Genomic DNA, 24,148 nt, shown 5'->3' on the forward strand with positions numbered 1-24,148 from the left:
TCTTTTTTTTAATGAATAGGCTATTCTGTTCTGTTCTATCCTAATAGGTTCTTCTAGAAGATTCTTCTATTGTGTAAGAAAGCTATATCTGTGTTCATTTGCTTTACTTTTATTGGTCTGTTACTATGAGTCTATCTTAGCAAATAGTAATTTGGTAAAATTTTCTCAGATTCACATTTCACACATATATATGTTTTATATATTTCATAAATGAATATATGTATACACACATACATAGATATTATCCACAGATAGAGACACACACATACATACTCAGACAGACAAGGGGGAGGCAACATGATATTATAGTTGAGAATCTGCCTGGGAATCTTGAAGACTTGGGTTTGAGTCTTACCTCTGATACATACAAGTATTAAGATCTGGGGAAGTGTCAGTGACCCAGTTAACTCTTTTAAGACTCTAAGTGATAGATGAATTGCTGGTTTGTATAAACAGTAGACATTTCCTAACCAGGAATTTCTTATACCAGTGAAATCACAAAACCAACAGAAATGAATAAATATACAATTATATCTATATGTATTTTATTTTTATTTAACATTTTTGATACATCTTTTTGATTTCATTGGAATAGGGAACTTCTAATATGGAAACATCTTCTACCATTGTAAATCAGCAGCTCATCTGTAACCTACAGTCTTCGTTGTCTAGGGCATTTGGAGTTCGTGACTCACTCAGAGTTGTGCATCTATATTTGTCAGGTATAGGACTTGAATTCAGGTCTTGACTCCAAGCCTAACTGCCTTCTATCCACTACCTAATGCTTTTATTTATATTATATATTTTTGTATATGTATATACATATACACACATACATGTTTATAGTATTCATGTGTATGTAATGACCATTTATACAATGTGTCACAAAAACTATTAATTTTTAATAGCTTAACCTTGCACTAAGACTTTTTGAACATCTTGTATAATTCACATATTTGAGTGATACTGTGTACTGTATGATCTTAACATTGTTATGCCTGTTGGTATAATTTATCTCAACCAATATTGGGGGGGGGTTGGGGTGGTGGTGGTAGAATGAGTGGATTATTCTAACGGTCATTCTATCTAGTAATTTGAATTCTTCTTGTTCTCTATAGGTATTTTCAGTGTCAACCCAAATATGGTTTGTTTGCTCCTGTCCATAAAGTGACAAAGATTGGCTTCCCTTCTACAACACCAGCCAAAGCCAAGGCTGCCGCTGTGAGGAAAGTGATGGCGACCCCAGGCAGCCTGAAGCGTAGCCCCTCGGCCTCTTCTCTCAGCTCCCTGAGCTCTGTGGCCTCCTCCGTAAGCAGCAAGCCCAGTCGTACAGGATTAGTAAGCTCCAGTTTTCTTATTGCATGCTTTGCACCTCCCAGCCATGACAAATGCTATTTTGTCTTTTGCTTTGCTTAAACAACAATCTTAAAATCCTTTCTCCTTGTGCCAAAAGAAAAAAAATGTGTAACAGAATTTGTAGTTTGCCATGAAACCTGTTAGTAGCAGATCACATATATATGGTCTTATACATACAGCAAGAGTGCTAACTTTTTGACATGAGAAGTAGACTTACCATAGTCACTGCCAAACTCTCGACTTCCTTAAACCAAAATTTGTCTAGTTCTTCTGCATCTATATAGGTAAGTGACCTGACTTTGGTGGGTGATTTCTGTGAGCAATTTGGACAAACTAAGAATGGAAATTGAAGAGATTTTTTTTAAATCTTCTTAACTAGAAGCCTTTTTCTTTTTTTTGAAATTTCTTTAACACTTAAGAAAAATATTTTGAATACAAATTTTGAGAATTCTAATATTCCATTATGCTAAAAACTCTTAATTATAAGAAATGTGCCTGGCTTGAGTAAAAGGAAACTGAATTAGTTTTCATGTTCTTTTGGGGATTAAAGAAAAATCTTGTGTTTTTTTAATAAGGACATTTAAAAAATAGAAACATCAAGGTTAGAGTAGGCAGTACCCACCCTGATCATAAGTGCAGCATCTAACATTAAAGAATCATAGTATGTAAATCATATAAAGCATAATTGTGAATTAACTTTTCCTTTGGTCCTTGTCCTTAAGTTTGGAACCAAAAAGGTGATGCCTACTCTACTACTGACCTCTTTTTGAAATGACAAAGAGTGGTCTTAGTGACTCAGACTGTGCTTGATTTGTTTCCATTGTAATTAGAAGTTAGGATTTAAGATATTAATTGAAGAAGATTTTGCAGATGGATATCTTAAATTTAGACCATGAAGTAGAAGAGAGGCTACATAGTTTGTTTAGATATTGTACTATATACGTTGTGCCTGTCTTCAGGGTCTTCATCAGCCAAAGCAGTAATACTACTTTCTTTTGTCAAAAAACTTATAGAAAAGTTAGGTTATTTTGGTTGCATCTGGAATAAAAATCTACATCTTTACAAGAAGATTGTTGCAGTTTGGGGACAGGGTGGGGAGTAATAAGAACTCTGAAATGCCAAAAAGCAATCTCTCTACTTTCGACAGAATTGGGAATAGCTAACAATAATAAAGAAATTGAGCCTGTTTAGGTAAATCTAGGTAGATCACAGAAAATGTTTATGATAGTGTCTATTTTAGGAATTTTGTATTTTGTCATGTTTTTCAGGACATATATTAATTATTATTAAAAAAATTTTTTCTATCAGACTTTTTACTCCTTTTTTTAGTTCCAAATTTTCTCTCTCCCCGCCAAACATTGAAATGGCTAGAAAAGCAGAACCTATTACCAGTATGTATAGTCATGCAAAACAAATACCAGTATGTATAGTAATATAAAACAAATTTCCACATCCGCCATGTTTTGAAAAAGGGCAAGAAACAAAAGAGAAAGAAATTCTTTTCAGTCTGTACTCTTTGAGTCCATCAGCTCTCTTTTTGGAGGGGAAGATTATGTATGCTTCATTGTGAATCCTTGGAATTGTGGTGGGTCAAAGAAGCAGAATTACTCTAGATTTTCTACCTCAATCCTTATCTCTGCTGACTCAGAGCAGTGGGACAGTCTTTCTAGTAATTAAATTTCTAAATGTGAGTTGAGCTTTCTTTCATTTTAAGGATGGTGATTTGATGTGCATCCTAAAGGAGAATGTCTAAAGGATTTGTTTTAACTTTTTATAATCATTTTCAAGACAATTAAATAGCAAAAAGTTAGTGACATTTATTTTGTTATCCTGAAACATGTGTTTTAGAAGCAGGTATAAAAATTATTCATAACATAGTAGAAATATTTCACAATTAGAATTTGACTGTATCCTTATTCAGAATAAAAACAATGAGATATAATCAAATTCTTTCTTTCTCCTTGGCATAAAATTGCCTAATTATTGAACTAAGCAAGACACATATGCTCATCATAAGTACTCTTCATATGAAGACCCATAGCTTTATGGAGAGAAGAAAATTTGATTGTAAAGATTGCACAAGGTAGAAATCTAAAGATGAACACATCCCAAGACAAAAGATGGCTGTTAAGAATTCTTCTGGGACCTACAATCTAGCTTGGAAGGTTACTTTTGTACAGGAATTCACTTCTAGTCTTCTGCTAGCTGATTTTTTTTTCCCCTCAAAAGGAAGGGACAAGAACTCTTCAGACTTAAAAAAAAAAGTGGATTCAAGGACTTGAATTTTTTTCCTTTTACATTTTTGAAGATTGATATAGCTCTTCTTCCGGTCTTTTTCTATGTAGGGTACTTTGAAGATATTTGGCACTTATGTCCCACCAGATCTGTGGTTCTGAGTAAATGGCGTCTTTGAATATTTAAAAAATAAAACTATTGACAAAAATTCATGATTTAAGCCTGGTTAATCACCTGAAGAAGGGATCTGTAACAACATGGGGGAGCTATTTGGTAACTAAATGACATTTGCAGTCCTCAAGAAGTTGGATAAAGAATGTATTCAAACTCAAGATTGTGAATCAAGGAAGAATGTACAAGACACAATCAAATTCTCCAAACATAAGAATATTTGTACATCTAGCTCAAGCTCAGGCAAAAGTGGAATTAAAGGAGACTAGTTTAGATGGCCCCACAGTTGTTTCCTTATCTCTCATTCATCTGTCTTATAGATTAAGGTCATGGTCACTTTGTAGCCCAGCCATGTGGCCTGATCTTCATCAAATCTCCTACTTGACTTGAGTAACCCTATGACCAGGCATTTTGGTTTTTTGTCCTTTGAGTGCTTGATCTGAAATGAAATTTACAGATACAGACCAAATGCTTGCTCTCTTCTTTATTGAGAATTTTCTTCAGTTAGTTATTGGGCATGTCTAAGAGGTAGGAGGCACTTGCGCTTGGCTGAGGGGACGCCTGCTGTGCATGTACCGCTCAATGTCTGCCACTTCAATGGCAGAGCCTCTATAATGGCATTGCCTTCACTTTTTTAACTTTACTTTGCAGTTGACTGAAACTTCTTCAAGATATGCCAGGAAGATCTCCGGCACCACTGCCCTCCAAGAGGCTCTGAAGGAGAAGCAGCAGCACATCGAACAGCTGCTGGCTGAAAGGGACCTAGAGAGGGCGGAGGTGGCAAAAGCAACAAGCCATGTGGGGGAAATAGAGCAGGAACTAGCTCTGGCTCGGGATGGACATGATCAGGTGAAGTCTGGGCATTGAGGTCTCTTGGCAGAGATGATAATCCCCAAGTTGAGTCAAGAGGTAGAAGGTATACTTCATGCCCAGAGTCAGTGAATTAGTTTTGAGAGTTGTGGAGTTTTTACTGTAAATTCTGCTGTCACTTGTGTTTGGAAGCTGTAGATTTTGGTGGAAAAGTTTTTGTCTCTTGGGCCACAATAATTTGCCAACCATTTCATATTTTGATGTCACTTGTTTTAGGTTAGCTTGTATGTAGTAGGACAGGCATGTCATCTTTTAAAAAAAAACAACAACCTTCCCCAAGAATCACACATCTAATTTCATAGATATCCTTTTAAGTGTTTTGGCTTGAGAGAGAATTGCTTAATATCCCCATACCTTCTGAGGTAAGGTTAGGTCTTTTAAATGAGAATAATAATGTAGACACACCTCCCAGGAAGAATAATTTATTTATGATCATAAAGCACTTTTAACATAAGATTTTAGAATTGAAATTTAACAATTCAGTTATAATTTTATGGTGTGGTGTATCTATGCCAGAAACAGCCTGTTTACCAATATTTTTGCCTTTGCTAGCATGTCCTGGAAATGGAAACAAAGATGGACCAGCTTCGAGCTATGGTGGAAGCTGCTGATAGGGAGAAGGTGGAGCTTCTTAACCAACTAGAAGAAGAGAAAAGGTGATCCCAAACTGCTATGCATAACTATGACTTTTTTTTTTAAACTAGGAATTTTCTGAAGCATTCTTCTCTATTACAACCTTTTTGGTTACCAACATTATTGCCAGAGGAATGAACATATTTGTTCATTAGAAATCTTGCTACCTTTCTACTGTGTGATATGCATTAGTTTTTTATTTGGGCCTGAAATTAATCAAACTTCTCCTAATCCTTCTTAATTAAGCATATGACCTTAGGTTTGCCATATGCTCTTATATAGAACTTTTAACTCTGAATGGTGGTCACACTGACTTACTGTCAAGTGTTCAAATATTTATTAAACACTTTGGCTGTATCTTGTACTCTGCCTAGTTTTGTTAGTGAAATAAAGGTATATAGAATATGGTCCTTGCAGTTGAGGAGTTCACAGTTTTATTGGGAAAATGACACTAGAACTCTATAAGGAAGTACCTATTGTGTTCCAAAGAGGATCCCAAGATTGGGTATCATAAAGTGATATTTCTTTTATCAGGGCACAAGCTCAGGCCTCTTAAGAGAGAATTCATGGAAAAATGGTTTGAACATTGCTATAGATAGCCCATAATCTTTCCTCTTCTGTTATTAAGTGCTGCTGTCTGTTCAATAGTATCTTCTTATACTAACAAGTGTTTATTAAATACTATTTGCCTAGGCCTGTGGCAGGTTGTGGGGGATGCAAAAAAAGAGCTTATAATATTAAGACACAAAAGCATCAGTCATTTAATCAATAAATATTAAATAAGCATCAACTACATGCCAGACTCTGTGCTAGGCACTAAGTATACAAAGACAAAAATAAAACTGTTCCCAAGGACCTTTTGTTCTACTGAGAGATATAGTATGTCAATAAATAATAAACTTTTATTAAGTACCTATTTATTATGTGCTGGGCACTATGCGTATATAAGCATAATTAAAATAAATACAAGGGTAATTGATGGGGAGGCACTAGCTTTTGGGTCCATTAGGTAAAGCCCTGTGTTAGAGGGAGTACTTGAGCTGAATTTTGAAGGAAATCCAAAATTCCAAGAGTTGGATATGAGGAGGTCATGGAAGACTTGTCCATATAAAAGCAAGCAGATGGAGTCTATCAACTCATATGTGAAGCACAACAGATAGCCACTATAAATCCTAGAGTGCACTAAGGAGAGAAATGCCTACTAAGCCTGGAAAGGCACACTTAATCACATTCTTAAATTTAATACAAAGCTGGGGGTGTGGGCTTTCATGTTCCATATAGCACTTGGAGGTTTGCCAAGTCTTTTTACTTAAGTTACCTTGTTTGATCATTATCACGACCTTAGGAAGTAGATGCTATTACTATCCTCATCTTAAAGATGGGTCAGCTGAAGCTGACAGAGTTGGCATGACTTGCCCCAGGGTTATAAGAGTCAGTAAGTCTTTGAGGCTGGTTTTGGACTTGTCATTTGACTCCAAGGTTGTTCTGTGTCAACTAGCTGCTTTCCTATAAAGATTCTGCAGATATCTTGCTAAGCTTAGACCATTAAGCTAAATCTAATAAGATTATATTTAACCCTATCACCATCACAAGTACAAGATGGGAGTGTAGCTAAAAAGTAGCTAGTCTTAAAATATCAGGGCAAATTCTATGTGATTCAACTACGATGTAATCTAGAAGAAATCACTACAGCAATATGAGGTAGTGTTGAGCAGCAGTAGGAGAGAAGAGATGGTTCCATCATAAATAACTATTCAGTTCCATCATAAATAACCACATGGATAAGCTGAAAATTGTCTAGAGAAAGACAGCCATAATGATGAAAGGCTACAACCTCTTAGAATCCTTCTGGTGGGCCTCAAGTAAACAAGAAATGGTTTTGGTTGTTTCCAGCACCAATCTTTGAAGAATAAGAGGGGAATCTGTTTCTCTTGAATGCCAAATACCTAGTAAAATTTTCATCCATCCCTCTGTGTGCTGTCATCCTACAGGTTGCCAGGCAACACAAATGTTCCCCTGTAGACAAATATGCAGTGAGTTCAAGAGTAATTTGCAGCTGTGGAAATGTGGTTTAAGCTAGGGAAGGTTTTAGTTTAGTTGTTTTTTTTTTTTTTTTTAATTCTGGTTTTCTTAAACAATTTGTTGCTTTTGCTGCCAATATTGTGGGTTTGAAATGCTTTGTATATATTTGTTGTGTTTGCATATGTATGTATGTGTTTACTTTCTTTTTAAATTTTCCTATGAAATGTGAATCTTGTATATTTCTGGAGTCTATATTCAGAAGACTTAATACTCACCATTGTTTTTTTTACTACCACAGTGTTTACCACTATTACGTTTACCACTTGTTGTTTACAGCCCCTTCTCACTATTTTGGAACCAAGACCCATGGTCCCCAAATAACTCAGTCTGGAACCAGGGTTACCTTAACAATCCTCAATGCCTCATAACTTCTTTTGAACTATGCCCTTTTGTCATTGATGTTTCAGATTAAATAATACTTGGCTCTCCACGTAGAACCTGTGTGGTAATCCTAGAAAGTAAAGGAAACCATTTTGGTAAAGTCTTTCTCTGTGGCATTACAGACCTGGCCTTTGTTGTTTGCTACTACTTTGTCTAGGTCTGTTGTAGGTATGATGGCCATAAATTAACTCTTTTCTTTTTTGTCTCATTCTTCATGTTATTACCTTTCTGTATTTTGGATATCAAATTAAGACTTGTATAATAAGAAATGTCATAGCTCTGTATCTTTCCTAAGGCAAATATTTCCATTTTACTTTTCCTCTGAGCATCTGTTAAATCTATAAGGCGACCAGTGTGAAGATAGGCTTATTTCTTGGTTTATTTCTAAACTTCTTTGGTTTTTCATCCCACAGGAAGGTTGAAGACCTTCAGTTCAGAGTGGAGGAGGAATCTATTACCAAAGGCGATCTTGAGGTAAAACCCCTCCGACTTCCTAAAAGCTCCTATGGGAAATAAGGTAGAGAAAGAACCCTAGGTGGAAAAATTATACCATGCCTAGAATTTGACTGAGTAGGAAAAGTAGTTTGTAAGAATGAGACAACCAAGAGGTGTGCCCTAGAACTGATGGCCTGACCCTTGAGTGATTGTGCAGGTCTGCTGGACCACTGGGCAGGGCTAGGTGGCTGGCACTTGAGGTGATGGTCTTTGCTTAGAAGAATGCTGCGAGGGCCTTGATGATAGCCCTAAAAGAAAACTGTTATTTTCTCATGTTCCAAAATGAAAATCTCATACAGTTTTAAACAAGTCACAAATGTGGCAATTTATTCTCCAGTTAGACATTTTGATGTGTGGATGTGTGTGTGTGCACATGAGCATGCATTTCCTTCATGGTCACATTTTTCTTTAAAAAGCCCTAGCACAACTTTTACCTCACTTGTGATTCTTTTCCTTTGTTGGACAGAATTAGATAGTTTGTACCAGATGTAAACTTAGGTTATCGTAAGAATTATTCTTAACATTTTGGAAGAACAAACATGCTAGCATTTCTCTTTTCTCAAGAGCTTTATATTTTTACTATTTTTAAAAAGAGTACAAAGCAAAAAACTAAGTATATTGCATTAACTTCTTTTTCTTTGATTTGAAATCTATGTGACATTGCATGTTTTGAATTCATGAAGAATTGGTGACCCTTGGCTTTATCTAGCTCTTTAGAGCATATAATATTCATGGCAAGATTTTTGCAAGGGATGCTTTGAATTGATTGAATTGACACTTCTGTAACTACTGCTAGATTCCCAATCAAGAGAACTTAGATCAAAAATGCTGGACTTCTTTCAGATTGATCTGAACACTTTTATCTGCAATGTTATTTTTAGATATTGTTCTGTTTTCAATACATAAGGAATATAAATTTGAGCCAAATTGGAAATCTAAGATTACGTACTGCCCAAGTAGTCCTTTCATTATGACCACAAAAGAAACAGAGGCTCTTTTCAATTGAAAATAAGCTTATTGGTCTAAGAAGAGGGCCCCTTTTATTGTGTTAGTTTTTGGGACCCAGACTTTAGACTTCTATTACTGTTTAGGTACTAGTAATGCATAAAAACTGTCTTCTTTGTACATTTCACATTTGCTCTCATTTCTTTAGTTGTACTTTATGTTATTCTTGCTGATTAGAAAATGCCCCCAACCTCATGCCTTCATCTAGTTCATAAAAATATATCATGTTTAAAAAGCTAGTATTCTGCCTAAATGCCTATATCTGCACTTCACCAATAATATGGTCAGTAGTTGTAATCAATCATTTTTTTTGTTGTTTGTTGAAACTTTAATCAAATGTTGAATGAAATTAGTTGAAAAGTTTTTTGTTCTTTATAATTTTATTTTTTTTTTTACTGATAGCGAAAGAGCCAGATATCTGAAGATCCTGAGAATGTAAGAGGGCACTTACCTGTGTGGAGATTTTCCCTGTTAACACAGATTGTGTACAGTTAAAATGCTTATTTATATTCTCAAATACTAACTGCAATTTGTCCTCAGAACCTTGACTATAATATTTCTGTGCATGTGTTTTTCCAGAGCAGTTACATTTATATTCAGAAGAAAATGAATGTAGTGACTAAATTCTTTAGGATGGGCAAATGAGGAGAATATTTTCTGCTTTAAATAGAGACCTTGGGTCTGGCCTTCAAGGGTTTCATTTTATTTGGTAGTTTTTACAGTATCATGAAAGAAATGATAATGACCTCCTAAAGCTTGAAATATCTTTGATGGAAAAATAATAGGAGCATAAGGGCAAGTTTAGATCAGTTTTCCAAGCCTTATTAATCTTCTTCCCTATGAACAGTAATAAGGATTTATAAAATTCTTACTAGTATTATCCTTTCTGTGAGCTCCCACTACTGGTCAGTGTCTACAAGTACATTTAGCAGTCATGGAATCCAAGTTTGCACTTGAAATCAAATTGCGTATTCCTCATTTCATGAACTGCTCAGGGGAAAACATTCTCCAGAGAAAACATACATTTAGCATTTTCATTGTTGTGTACAATTTTAATTTTGATTTGCATGTATTGAGGTGATTTTTCTGCAGTGACAAAGCTATTTTGTGTGTGTGTGCGTGTTTCCTAAAATAGTAAAATATGATCCTTACTGGACTGAACTCAAAAATATTGCCTCATTTTTCATATATATATTTTGCTAGCTGTAACAGCAAAGTAATGAAATTCCCAAACGCTTGTTTTGATTAGCCTTGTGAAGATAATTAGGTTAAACTGAAGGTTCACTTTTCCACCCTTGGAAGTATAAAAAACTTATATTGACCTTGAACTTCCTTCTGAAAGATTCCTTTTTGTGAAGCTCCTTTAGTGATCTGGGTCTCTTCTTCTGAAACAGGCTTTTGCTACATATGGGTGCTAGTCTGCATGGGATCTTCTGCTTTTCTTGTGTGCTCTTCTCCTAGCCCTTGCTTTTCTTTTTCACTTCCTCTTAAAGACTTTTCCCTTGAGATACTTTGTCATCTTTCAAGGGAAAAAAAATTGAGAGAGGGTTCTTTAGTCATTCAAGTGTTTGGTACATTTTTTTTTTTTAATTTTTTTAATTTTATTTTAAACCCTTAACTTCTGTGTATTGACCCATAGGTGGAAGATTGGTAAGGGTAGGCAATGGGGGTCAAGTGACTTGCCCAGGGTCACACAGCTGGGAAGTGTCTGAGGCCGGATTTGAACCTAGGACCTCCCGTCTCTAGGCCTGGCTCTCAATCCACTGAGCTACCCAGCTGCCCCCTGGTACATTTTTAATATATGTATCTTTGATGAGACTGTGCTTACCCTGATGCCCTTTGTCTCAAAGTAATCTACAGGATAAACATCTGTCCTGTCAATGTAAATTATTAGAATTTGTATAGGGGAAAGAATAGAATATGATGGGTCCTAGTCATTATGACCTCTTTACCCAGAGATTTTGACTCAATTCAGCAAAAATCTTAACAATTAGAGCTGAAAAGCAATGTAATCGTGTGTTTTTTGGGAGTTGAACTGGACAACCTTTAAAGGTTCTGTGATTTTGGATCACTTAAATCAGTATCAAGTGATTAAAAAGAGATTGTACGGTGGTGTTTGCCCTCTGCTTCTAGTTTGGATTTCAAAGTTAAGGCTGTATTTCAGCTTTCTCAGCAAATTTTGTCTATAGGATGCTTTCTCTGGGGAAGCAATTTTAGTCATATGTAACTATTTTTTTTACATTTTTTCTTCTAGTTAAACTTCACAACAACCATATCAATAGCATTATTGTATTCACTAGTTCCAGGGTCTCAGATTGGCCTATCAATTTAGCTCTTGCTGTGTACTTAGATACAAGTGGTAACTGCTGAGAAGAGTAGCCCATGTGTCTATATTGAGTCAATTGTTCCATCAGCTGATTATTATATTCCATTTTTATGTAGAGAAAAATAGGTTGAGCAGAGAATATTCTTGGATTAGTAAGAAATATAATAGATTGGTTAAGATACTGTCTCATTCAAATCTGCTCAAATCTCTGGTCTTCCCTTTTATCGGAGGTCTTCAAGCAGAGGCTGAATGACTTATATTAGTTATAATGGAGATTCCTTTCTGGGTAAAGCTGACCTTGATTCTGCTAAATTCTTTTCCAACTCTAAAATTCTTTGTTTCCATGACTCATATTTAGCTTTCTAAGCAAGCTAAATAAATGATAATGGAAAGTAAAATTTGTGAATTTGTAAAGATGAATTCCTGGGTTTCTATTCAATTTTGCCTTCCCATAATACAGGCTGATCTTTCCCTTTGGGAGAGAAGTAGAACTTTTTTGAATTTTAGCAATATCATTTTTTCTTATTAAATCCACTTGATATGTCTCATACCTGCCTAGGCAGAAGATATAGAATATAATCCCTAATGATTTTTCTTATATTTTCATTTGATCAGGAAGAAGGGTCTCTGAGGATATACAAGTAGCCCTTGGAACATATTTCCTCTTTGAAAGAAATAGGAGTTTGGAAGTTGTGATTCCTATCTTATATGTACTATAGGTGGGAAAACCAGGTGCTAAGGATTCCATGTCCTCCTGCCTCAGCAGATACCACTCATGTTATGACCCTCCTTTCTGAATACCATTAAGAACTGATATCTTCATCCTTAGTCATGTCAAGTTGTTTTTTAAATTTGAGGATCTCCCTTCCCTAAGACCTTAGTAAGATCTCAAGAATAACTGAATAGGTTTCACACTATTTAGTTCTATAAATAATGCCTTAAAAGAGCCTGTAAGTCAGGTGCATACATATATGCAAGATATTGACATATTGGGGAATAGGGGTGACCATAGCTTAGAGAAATATTAACTAATCTAATTTGTGCTGATAAATTTCACTTACTTATCAATGTAACTCATGTTTGGCTGCATGTATCTGACCCTCTCCATCTTGCCTCATGTGCTTTATTTCTTTTTTCTTATTCTCCACCACATTCCATATACCCTGCTCACCCACTATGCCATATCTTCACCCTACTTTCTCATCCCCAACCTTTTCATCTCAGCCCCCTTCTCTCGCCTTCTCTATCCTTTCTGCTCATTTTTTTTTTTTTGGGCAAAAAAAAAAAATACTGGTGGCTCTGCCTGCATGCCGCTCTCTCTTCTTGTGCTGGCATGTGATGGTGGCACTTTTGTGTTCTCTTCCTCTTCCTTTTTACTAACAGACGCAGACCAAACTGGAGCATGCCCGCATTAAGGAGCTTGAACAAAGCCTGCTCTTTGAAAAGACCAAAGCTGACAAACTCCAGAGGGAGTTAGAAGACACTAGGGTAATGGTTTTCACTATTTAATGGAACGAGACCCCATGGTTGAATTGTGGACAAAGCCTTGTGCTTTGTCATTAGCATGACCCATGTCCCAGTGGTTTAACTTAAGCTTGACCCTGGTATTGTTCAGATGCTCAGGAGCTTAGAATAACCCATAGTTCTAAGGTATTCTCACATTAGCCTTCAAAAATTTAAATTGCTTTTTTTTTACACAAATTGAGTTAAGAAATAATACAACCCATATGTACATAAAAAAACCAACAGCAGGATTGGTTGTGCTTGCAAAATAAAAGTTTGTAACTTGAGCCAACCATCACTTATCCTTTCACTCTCATTTTTGTAGATTGGACTCTCATGGGCCTTTTTTGTTTTGCTATTTTAGGCTTTGGCTTTTTCCCTGCCTTCTTCCCTGGTCTTTGGTGGGAAGGGGGTAGAGCATTGGCTGAGTCTTGGCTTCCCTCTTATCCTGCCCCTCCCTTTTTCCTTGTTTCCTGGAACCTGATCTGTCTTTGCATCCTAGACTCTTCTTTCTGGCCCTCTAATAGGTTTAATCTCCCTGGTTAAGAGGATGATTAAGCAGCAGGTGCCATGTTCTAGGACCACCACTGTCTTTTTGAAGCTATCAGCCCATGGTTCTGTTTGGACCTTAGAGCCTACTAGGAGTTTCAAAGTGAATCTTTTGGCTTCATAAGCATCTTTGTGCTTAAAAGAAAAAATAAGTCCTAATTACATATTTTAATCAAGCATTTGCTTTCCTGATGGCTGAATTACCTAGTATCCTGAAGCTTGAAATTTCAAATAATTATGCTAATTAAATTTTACATTATAATTTTTAAAATCCTTAATATTTTTCAAAATTTTTCTTGATGAGAAATCACTGATTTTTATAATCTGTCTGTTCAATCCCTTTATTCTTCATCAAAAGATTTTGTTCTTTGTGTGTGTTTTTTTTTAACTCTGTCCCAGCCCCAAATTGGAAAATTTCCTGTGTATTTGGTTTAAGAAAGAAAAACAAGTTCACTGAAACACAAAACAGAGGCTAAACTCTAGTTCTTAGTTCGCCAAGGGATTAGCCCGGGAATTGGGAGGGGCAAATGGGATTGTGTTGCCCTAAAAGAGAATGGCTAGGTGGCTCAGCAGATTGAGCCTGGCTTCCAGGAGGGTTGTTCAAATCTGGCCTCAGACACTTCCTAACTGTGTAACTGAGCAAATCATTTAACCCCCATTACCTAGCTCTTACCCCTCTTATGCCTTAGAATTAATACACATTATGGATTCTAAGATGGAAAGTAAGGGTTTAAAAAAAAATGAATGGCTATCAGGTAAGTATGCTATCATTTCTGTAAAACTTTATAAGGACTTTGCTTTGTTAGCAAGTAACTTCTAATACATTTTTTGTTGCTGTCCTTGATGAATAATACTATATATATGTAAAGATACATTTTAAATATTTCCAGTTTGAAGCTGGCTCCTCTAATAAGTGTCTTTTAATCCCCATCCTAAATTTGCAAAAGCCTTCCTTACTGTATGAAATTACACATTTAATGTAATGAAATTACACATTTAATTTAATGTATGAAATTACACATTTAATACAATTAGAGGTATTCGTCCTCCTTCACAGGAGGACTTGTGATTTTTTAGGACTTTAAGAATTCCATTTTAGATTCACCAAAAAACGTATACCCTCTCTGCTTTTACCTAATTAGAGTACGTGTTTTATTTTATTTTTAAATACTTACCTTCTGACTAAGAATCAATATAAGTATCTGTTACTAGGCAAATGTATTATAAGGACTAAGCAACTGGAGTTGAGTGACTTGCCCGAGGGGGTCACATAGCTAGGAAGTGACTGAGGCCAAATTTGAATCTAGGTCCTCCGGTCTATCCTTAGGCTTATCTCTCTATCCACTGAGCCACCTAGCTGCCCTGAATATTTTTTGTTTTAAGAGCTTCATTGTGCTGTTTTAAATTAACCTCCCTGTTAGGTATATATTTTTTAAATTCGGTAGACCTTACTCTGTTGATTTCATTAATATTTTGTTACTGATTTTGTGGTATTTGTCTTTGACTTTATTTATGAGAATTCCGTGGATCAAGTTTATTTCTTTAAACTTTATAAAGTATCAGTGACAGTACAGTTCTGGAATAATCTACAAGCTTATCCTGTCTAGATTCACTTTTTCCTTTTTTTTTTTTTTTTTTTTTGCTGTGTACTTTGTGGTCATCTTAATAAGCTTTTACTATTTGTTTACTGTTCTAGTAAGAGGCATTGTGAAGAGAAAGTTGAGTCAGGGAAAGTCACCATCCTTAAGATTTGGAGATTATTGGTACATTTTTATTATCTTCTATAATAATAGTCAAGCTATTCAATCAGTCAACAAGTATAAGCACCTATTATGGTGCCAGGCATTGTGCTAGGCACTTGGGCATACAAAGTACAAAGAATGAAACAACCCTTACTCCTAAAGGAGGAGGAGAAAACAGATAGCTACATAAATATGCACAACATAATATAAAGTGAATCAAGACAAATATATATAAAATTGTTAATATCAAAGTAGTTTTGGACAAAGGGCAGGAGCAGTTGGGAGATCAGAAAGACTTCCTACAGAAGATGGTGCCTAAACTATCCCTTAGAAGAGTGAGGTGAGAGTCAATGAAGTAAAAGTTAAGGAGAGAATGTACTCAAGGCCTTCATTATGGCTAGTGTCAAGGCCTGGGAGACTGAGTTTGTGTGTAAGGAAGAGAGAAGGCCAACTTAGCTATATTTCACTATGCTTTTTATGCCAGAAGCTAGCTTTTGTCCCCAGGAATCCTAATTAGTCAAGTGATTAAAAGTAACTTTCTAAAAATTCTAGGAAACAAAGTTGAAATCCAATTAAATGGTTCAAGTCAATAGAGGACTTAGAAAAATCTAAGAGAGGGGGCTCATTGGAAGACACTTCATTAGAATGATAGGTAAATAATGATTCTTATCATGTACTTAAAAACTGATGGGGATAGTTGAATCCTAACTTAGACAACAGGAAATTAAACTAGTCATTTTACTTTAAACATTTATCACTTGGAAAATTTAAGTTAATTAGAGTCTGTCTTACTGCTTCTTTTGACATGGATTAGGTACTATCATCCTTTCTTGGAGAAAGTACAGCAGATTTTTGTCACAAAAGATAGAGAATTCTTCCTTTTAACTTGGAGAACATGCTTTCATCCCCTTTATTTTTGGTAGAAATTGAGGGACATTGTTAATTGTTAATATTAGTTGCACTTAGAAAAGGTAAACTGAGACTCCTTTAGTGTCTCAAAATAGTAATTTTTAATAGATTTTCCTTATGCAATTGTTACTGAGAAACCAAGAAAAAAGCAGCTGGAAATAATGTGTTAAGTACAAATATAAGTATTTTTACTCTTTTAGTGGATACTAGGAGATTTCTTAATGGTTTCTTTTTAAATAACTTCAATATTAAAGAAAATCTCTGTATTCTGTTATTTAAGTGACATGTTTTTTCTTTGAACTGCTGTTATTAATAGGTGGCTACAGTTTCAGAAAAGTCTCGTATTATGGAACTAGAAAGAGACTTAACATTACGAATAGAGGAAGTAGCTGAGCTTCGAAAAAATTTGGAGTCCTGTAAGCCAGCTGGTGATGTGGACACTTCACTCTCTCTTTTGCAAGAGATAAGCTCTTTGCAGGAAAAATTGGAAGCCACGCATGTAGACCACCAACATGAAATAAATTCTCTTAAGGAATGTTTTGGAGCCACAGAAGAAAGTCATCAGAAGGAAGTGAAGGCACTTCATGCAGCATCTGAAAAGCTCACAAAGGAGAATGAGTCTTTGAAAAGCAAGCTTGATCATGCTAACAAGGAGAACTCTGAAGTGATAGCTCTGTGGAAGTCAAAATTAGAATCTGCTATTGCTTCACACCAGCAGGCAATGGAAGAGCTCAAAGTCTCATTTAGCAAAAGTGTTGGGACTGAAACAGCAGAATTTGCTGAGCTAAAAACACAGATTGAAAAATTGAAACTAGAATATCAGGATGAAATAGAGAGTTTGAAAAGCAAACAAGACTCTGAAAGGTCTGCTCATGCTAAAGAAATGGAAATCCTGAAGGCTAAGCTAATGAAAATCATTAAAGAGAAGGAGCAAAGTTTAGAAGGCCTCAAATTCCAGCTGGAAAAAGCAGAAGACCAGCATCTAGTGGAGATGGAAGACACGTTAAACAAATTGCAGGAAGCGGAATTAAAGGTAAAAGAGCTAAAGGTACTGCAAGCGAAATGCAATGAACAAACCAAGGTTATTGATAATTTTACATCGCAGCTCAAGGCTACTGAAGAAAAACTCTTGGACCTTGATGCACTTTGGAAAGCCAATTCCGAAGGTAAATTGGAAATGGAAAAACTTAGCCAGCAGCTTGAGGCAGCCGAGAAACAAATTAAAAACTTAGAGATGGAAAAAATTGCCACAAGTGGCAAGGTTTGTATCAACATCCTTCAGGTTTTGCTTTTTTGTTTGTTGTTCTCATTTTGCATTGTTCATTACTTTTGAATCCAAGGCATTCATATCCATTCCCAGTATAAACTCACTCAATGCTTGTAGCTTTCCCAATGCAGTGAGGTATCTTTGTTTCATATGAGGAGATCTAAGAAAATTCTATATCTAGAACATGGAATTTAATCTCTAATTTTGGGTGTTGTGATTTTTGGGTTTTCAAAACATTTTTGTTGCTGACAGGGCTTGTTGAAACAAGAATTGTTGAGCTTTTGTTTCAGTTTAACCTCTGTCCTCCATTTTGCTACATGACGCTATCATCAGCTATTAAAGCAGAAAGCTTCCTGAGAATATAGTAAGTAAGCAATGTTGAGTCAAATGGTTGATTTGGTTTAAATACTCAATACTAAAATGCTTAGTTCAAACTAGAAATCGCTGGGTCTTACTTCTTCTTTTGGACATAAAAGTGTATTCATAGAAGTCAGACTTTTCCATTTCTGCCACTTACATGGTTCTCTTGGAAATACTAAGAGTGACAGTTCTCTTGGAAGTCTAGAATAGACTTAGCAAAACAGAGCTGGGTCTTTAAGTTGCACCTGCTTTCTGAGATATTGATACAAATGTATTATGAGTTGTTCATTAATGTTTATATTTACAAAGCCCATTTCTTGCAGTTACCTGTAAAGTAGGATTCCAAGTCATATTAGACCCAATAAAGATTTTTTATTTTTTAAACCCTTCTGTCTTAGAATCTAAAACAGAAGAGTAGTGAGGACTAAGCAGTTGGGGTTAAGTGACTTGCCCAGGTTCACATAGCTAACAAGAGTCTGAGGCTAGATTTGAACCTAAGTCCTCTGAACTCCAGGCCTGGTGCTCTGTTCATTGCTATCTAGCTGCCCCTGGCCTAATTTACATTTGAGGAAATAGGCTTAGAAAAGCTGAGTGATTTGACTCTGGTTTTAAGCTTTTGAAAAAAGTGTCAGAGCTAAGACTTAGACCTAGATTTTCTGATTCCAAGTCTAGCACTGATTTCATTAATTATAGTTTGCTACATCACTGAGAAATTGAGATTGAATTTTGAATCCTTTCCATTCCCTAGAAAACTAATGTTTGATAAAAATGTTTTGTGTAACTCAAATGCAAAGGAACTGAAATTTTATTAGATGGAGCAAGTCTTAGGCAGATACCAAACCATTTGTTATATATTCTGGGGAGTTATGAGAGGCACACAACAAATTAGATGACTTGCCTTGGCTCATACCATTAATAACCTTAAGACATGGAGTAGCTAGGTAGAACAGTAGGTAGTAGAGCATCAGGCCAGGAGTTGGGAGGACTTGGATTTAAATGTGACCTAAGAATTTCCTAGCTTTGTGACTTTGAGTAAGTTATTTAACCCTGATTGCCTACCCCTGGCAGCTCATCTGTCTTAGAATTGATTCTAAGACAAAAGATTAGGGTTAAAAAAATTTTTTTTTAAGTAACCTTAAGACACAAGAAACTTCATAACGTAGAGCTCTGCTATGTCATGTTGCTTCATTCAAAAATATCGATTATTAAGTGACAATTATGTATGTAACATACCACTGTTTGTTCATTTAATTCTTCACTTTTGATTGGAGTAGATAGACTTAAGTTCATCTGACTTGTGTTTAGTTCTGCCAAGATGTGCTAACAATTTATTTATCTATTACCTTCTGGCTCTTCTTGTAACTTCACTTGCATGATATATTTGTATGTTACTTTTCAAAGCTGTTTCATATACATTATTTTATTTGTGCTTGATAATTATCTTGAGGAAACTTGAGCCTCAGAAAGATGATGTCTAAAATGGCAGAATTGGGACTAGAACCTGTTGTTGAATATAGTAGAAACTGCTTTCATCAAAAATGACTAGAAGTTAGGGAGGAATTTTTTTTGGCAAATCTCCTCTTATGGTACAAAGATACTCAATCAAAACAAAAATGAGATAATTACATACAGTTCATATGACTGATATTTTAAAGTTCATATTTAAGTAGCGCTTTAAAGCCTAGAAAACTAAAGACTGAATAAATATTGCTTCAGGATACAAAATGATCTCTAAAATTCAGATATCAAAAAAATTTAATCCTATAAAACTACAACAAGCCCTTCAATTAAGTATCTGCTGATACTTAATTAAGGAATAGTTATTAGAAAATCTTAACTGGTTCTATATAGAATTGTAGTTTCATAATTGGCTTCTTATTACTAAAAATATTTAACACATGCCTTTATTTCCTTCAGTTTTGTTCTGCCATGTTTACTTTCTCATATTTTTTTTTTAGTTTTTAATTTACCCCCCTTCATTTTGTTCCCTTTTTTGTTTGCTTTTATTCCATGTAACGATCCATGTTAGGCTAGTCACATAACAAAAGAACTACAGGGGAAAGAGTTAAAGCTCATTAATCTTCAGAAAAATTTGAGTGAAGTAAGTCAAGTGAAAGATGATTTGGAAAAAGAGCTTCAGATTTTGGTAAGTACCTTATTGGATGAGTCTGTTTCAGGACTTATTCTTTTCACTTTGGGATTTTACTTCTTTAAAATGAAAATGATTTGTTGTTTGGTTGCTTCTACTTGACAAGCCTTGGTGCAAGATGAGTGTATCAGCTTTTGCTTATAAAAAGACATTTAGCTGAAATAGGTCAAACCTAAACCAATCTCCAAAGGTAGGTCTCATGCCTTTCTTGTCTGTTCTTTTAAATCATTTTCTTCTTAATTCATAAAAGATTTAGGAGTCACTAAGTAAGTAGAAACTGTAAATTATGGAATTGCCCCATCAATGTAAATATAACCCACTGCATATTCTCTGCCTCAGTAGTCAAAGGGCCTGCTCTGGATAGCTTCTAAGATTTCCTGGGCATAGACCACTTAGTGGAAGCTCTGGAGATTTAACCTATCCCATCATTTCCACCCTTTTGCTTTTATTCCTTTTCAAAGCAAATCAGTAAACATTTAAAAATAACTTCTGTATCTAGTTATCATATAAGATATTACAGTATTAGATTTTTTTTTTTAGGACAGGTAGCAATATCTGTCTGTACCTATAATTTCTTTGGTATAGGGAACTCCCAGGAAAGAAATTCCTGGTATTGATGCAGATTGCTAACACTGAGGTAACTTAAAGTCTCAAGAGAATTGCCTGGGACCTTGAGAGTTTGCATGGTCCCATAGTTAGTATGTTTCAGAGGAAGGTTTTGAATCCAGATCTTTCTGTCTCCAAGGCTGCACCTCTAGAATGTTATTTAATATATCATACTACATATCTTTAAAAGTATATTGGGGGCAGCTGGGTGACTCAGTGGATTGAGAACTGAGCCTAGAGTTGGGAGGTCCTGGGTTCCAATCTGGCCTCAGACACTTCCTAGCTGTGTGACCCTGGGCAAGTCACTTAACCCCCATTGCCTAGCCTTTACTGCTCTTCTGCTTTGGAACCAATACAAAGTATTGATTCTAAGATGCAAGGTAAGGATTTTTTTAAAGTGACTGCCAAATCTAATGGACTTGTCTCATTCTTTAGCCATCTTGAATGCTTTGCTACATTTGGAACAGTGTTGACTACCTTCTTCCCCTGGAACCTCCTTCCTCTCTGGTTTTTTTCTCCTCCACACTATTCTTTAATGATTCTCCTTTGTTAATTCATCATGCCTCCTAGTTGTAGATATTCTTCAACCTAGGTTCTCTTCTGTTCCTTCATAAGCTCTGTTCTGTTCATCTGCTCCAATAAATACAATTATTATTGCTATGCAGAGAATTCTCCTGTCTGTATATTGAATCCTAATCTCCTTCCCTGAACTCCAGTAACATAGCACCTCCTATTGGCCCTTTTAAACTGTTTGGCATAGAAACAACCTAAACTCAACCTATCTAAAATATAAATCATTATATTCCCCACAAACTCATCCATCTTCCAAACTTTCTTATATTAGTCTAAGTCTCTGTCATTCTTCCCAGTTTCTGCAACTTTTGGTATTATCTTTGATTCCTCACACTCCCTCACACCTCATATCCAACCAGTTTTTATTTTTTTTTATTTAATTTTATCTAATCACCAAATCTTGCTGTTTCTACCCTCTACAGCTGATTCCTCTCAATTTATATGGCTATCACATTAGTTCAGACCTTCATCATCTCTTTTCTAAATTGTTGCAATGTCTTTTAATTGTTCTTTTTGCCTCCCTCCAGTTGTCCTTCACCTGGTTACCATAGTTAGTTGTAGTTCTGACCACACTATTCCCTGTTGCCTCTCTTTGGCTTTTAAAGCTTTTTATGTCCTGACCCCATCCTGTCTTTTCAGCCTCATTAGTTATTTCTCCCCTGTCACCCTTAAGGGATAGCTAAATTGGACTTTTCTCTCTCTTCTTTACATATGATATTGTCTTCTCCATTCCCTGACACTGGCTGTCACAGCCTTGCCTGGAGTGCACTGCCTCCTCACTTCTACTCGGAATCCCTCTCTTCCTTCAAGATGCAGCGTAAGCACTGCCTTCTCCATAAAATCTTTCCTCAGTCTCCCTCCCTAACTACTTTAGATTTCACTTCCTTTTTATTTATTCTGCCAGTATTTTATGTGTGTACTTATACACATTCATATCCTCATACATGTTGTTTCCCCTTAAGAGTATGGGATTGTTTTTTTTTTTTTTTTTTTTTTTTTTTGGTCTTTATATCCCTTCCTCAGCGAGAAATAGAAACAGAGAGAAAGAGAGAAACTAAAAATACAAACAATTGCTTTTCTCCCAACGTTAAACCGATTCATTCACTTTATTATTTGTAAGACAAATATCTATGTTTTGCAATTCTAACACACATTGCATATTGGCCAGTTCCTGAAAATGCCAGTGATGGAGAATATGCTGTTTTTTTTTTATTTTAATTTTTCACTAAAACTTATCAGATGATGTTTATGACATTTTCCATTTCATTTTAGGCTTTTGATTATCTGAAAAACTTGGTGTAGTCTGTGTCCTCAAATGAACTCGAGAGAAGTGACTCCTTAAATCAGGGCAAATTTTCTTTGTTACAAATGCATTTAATATGATTATCTTAATTTTTCCTGAAAACAATATGTTTCTCCTCCTCTATATCTGGAATGCCCAATCCTATCCTACCCTATCAAAATTCAATGTATCACTTAGGGCCAGATCACATCAGAGCTCCTTGAAGCTGTGCCAAAACACTGATCCTTTTCTTACATGAACTCTTAGGATTGTTAGGGTTGGCACCATTCTATTAATTAATTTCTTGTATAGCATCGTTCTACTGTTGTTGTATATCTTTACCAATAGACATAAGCTCGGATATAGGAATTTTCTTTTTCCCAATCCCTATCATAGCTCTGAGCATACAGCAGGCCTGGAGGAGAAACTAAATGAATAGGAGTTGGGTTGAGAGGGAAAGACACTAAACAGTTAAGCAGTATATCCTACGGAGCTTATCATATACCAGTATAAGCCCATTCTGTGAGGGGAGAACAATTAGTGTTCATGTTCCAAGTTGAGACCTTGTTGAGCATCAAAACTTACAGGAATGAGCTCTCTGTATGTTAGGCCTATTTCAGGGAACAGAAAAATCCCAAACCACAGAGGAAACTTGGGCAGATAGTGTTTCTTCCAACTCTCTGATAGCTCCCCCTGCTTCTAACAGTCATTCTCATTATGTACACATATCTTATTTAACCCTTTCTCTCTCTTTTGTTCCATTGCTTTGTTAGTTATCTTGTGAATTTATTTCCTTCTTTCTCACTCTCTATTCATTTCATTTGTGAGGCAGAAACTGATACTGATTAAGAGTGATTATAATAAAAATAAATCTAATATATGCTATCTTCAGGCTCTAAAGCCTTTGGAATTGCCTAGCAGTCTCCCTTAGGATCTCTACAGATTCTTAGTTCATCTTCTTCCACATTAGCAATTTAAAGATAAATTTAAAATGTTTGAGTGTAATTAAAATAAATTTAAGAATGTATGTGTATAATGATTGTGAATGTATATGGTTTTGAAATTTAATTACTGGTATTATAATAGTGTTTTTCCCTACCATTTTTTTAATCATATATATGCAGTTACATTTATGTTATGGGTACTTTATTGAGCTAGTCTGGGAACTAACATTTATAGAATTGTTATAAGGATGTGTGTTCATGCTTAGAATAATGGACTTAAGAAAACAGACTTTTAAAACACTCTTATGTTTGGGACTAAAAATCAAATGTAATATTCTCTATTTTGAGCAGTGACCTCTAGAACTAGGAAAAGAGGTTGAAGCTATTGGCTTTGGTGGGCTTTCAGTTTTTATCTTTTCCTTTTTTATGACCCTGACCGAAAAAGTTAGATAAAAATTAGGAAAAAGTTAAAAGGAAGATTTTAAACTATTAACACATTTCAGTAGTGTAGCAATTTTGCTTTTGACTATTGGCCAGTTATTTCATTCAGAAAAAATGAGACATCGAGGTTGATTTTAAGGCCTGCCTTCCTTCCTTCCTTCCTTCCTTCCTTCCTTCCTTCCTTCCTTCCTTCCTTCCTTCATTCCTTCCTTCCTTCCTCCTTCCCTCCATTCCTTCTCCCTTCCTCCCTCCCTTCCTTCCTCTCTTCC

At 35.6% G+C, this 24,148-nt stretch overlaps 1 protein-coding gene across 5 annotated transcripts in view; it reads left to right on the forward strand.

Annotated features, from left to right (window-relative positions):
* CLIP1 (CAP-Gly domain containing linker protein 1) overlaps nucleotides 1-24,148 on the forward strand; it is a 127,525-nt gene that overhangs the window by 33,245 nt on the left and 70,132 nt on the right. For 2 of the 5 annotated variants that reach the window (XM_044673331.1, XM_044673359.1), the window contains exons 4-9: nucleotides 1,119-1,338; nucleotides 4,414-4,611; nucleotides 5,185-5,288; nucleotides 8,142-8,202; nucleotides 16,574-17,518; nucleotides 19,914-20,030. In XM_044673331.1, coding sequence (XP_044529266.1) covers nucleotides 1,119-1,338; nucleotides 4,414-4,611; nucleotides 5,185-5,288; nucleotides 8,142-8,202; nucleotides 16,574-17,518; nucleotides 19,914-20,030 — 1,645 coding nt within the window. Of the gene's footprint in view, nucleotides 1-1,118; nucleotides 1,339-4,413; nucleotides 4,612-5,184; nucleotides 5,289-8,141; nucleotides 8,203-9,630; nucleotides 9,664-12,937; nucleotides 13,043-16,573; nucleotides 17,519-19,913; nucleotides 20,031-24,148 lie in introns of all 5 variants that reach the window. The other 3 variants (XM_044673342.1, XM_044673366.1, XM_044673352.1) reach the window with 3 other exon arrangements.

The sequence above is a fragment of the Gracilinanus agilis genome, chromosome 1, assembly GCF_016433145.1.
Source record: "Gracilinanus agilis isolate LMUSP501 chromosome 1, AgileGrace, whole genome shotgun sequence".
Classification (NCBI taxonomy): domain Eukaryota; kingdom Metazoa; phylum Chordata; class Mammalia; order Didelphimorphia; family Didelphidae; genus Gracilinanus; species Gracilinanus agilis.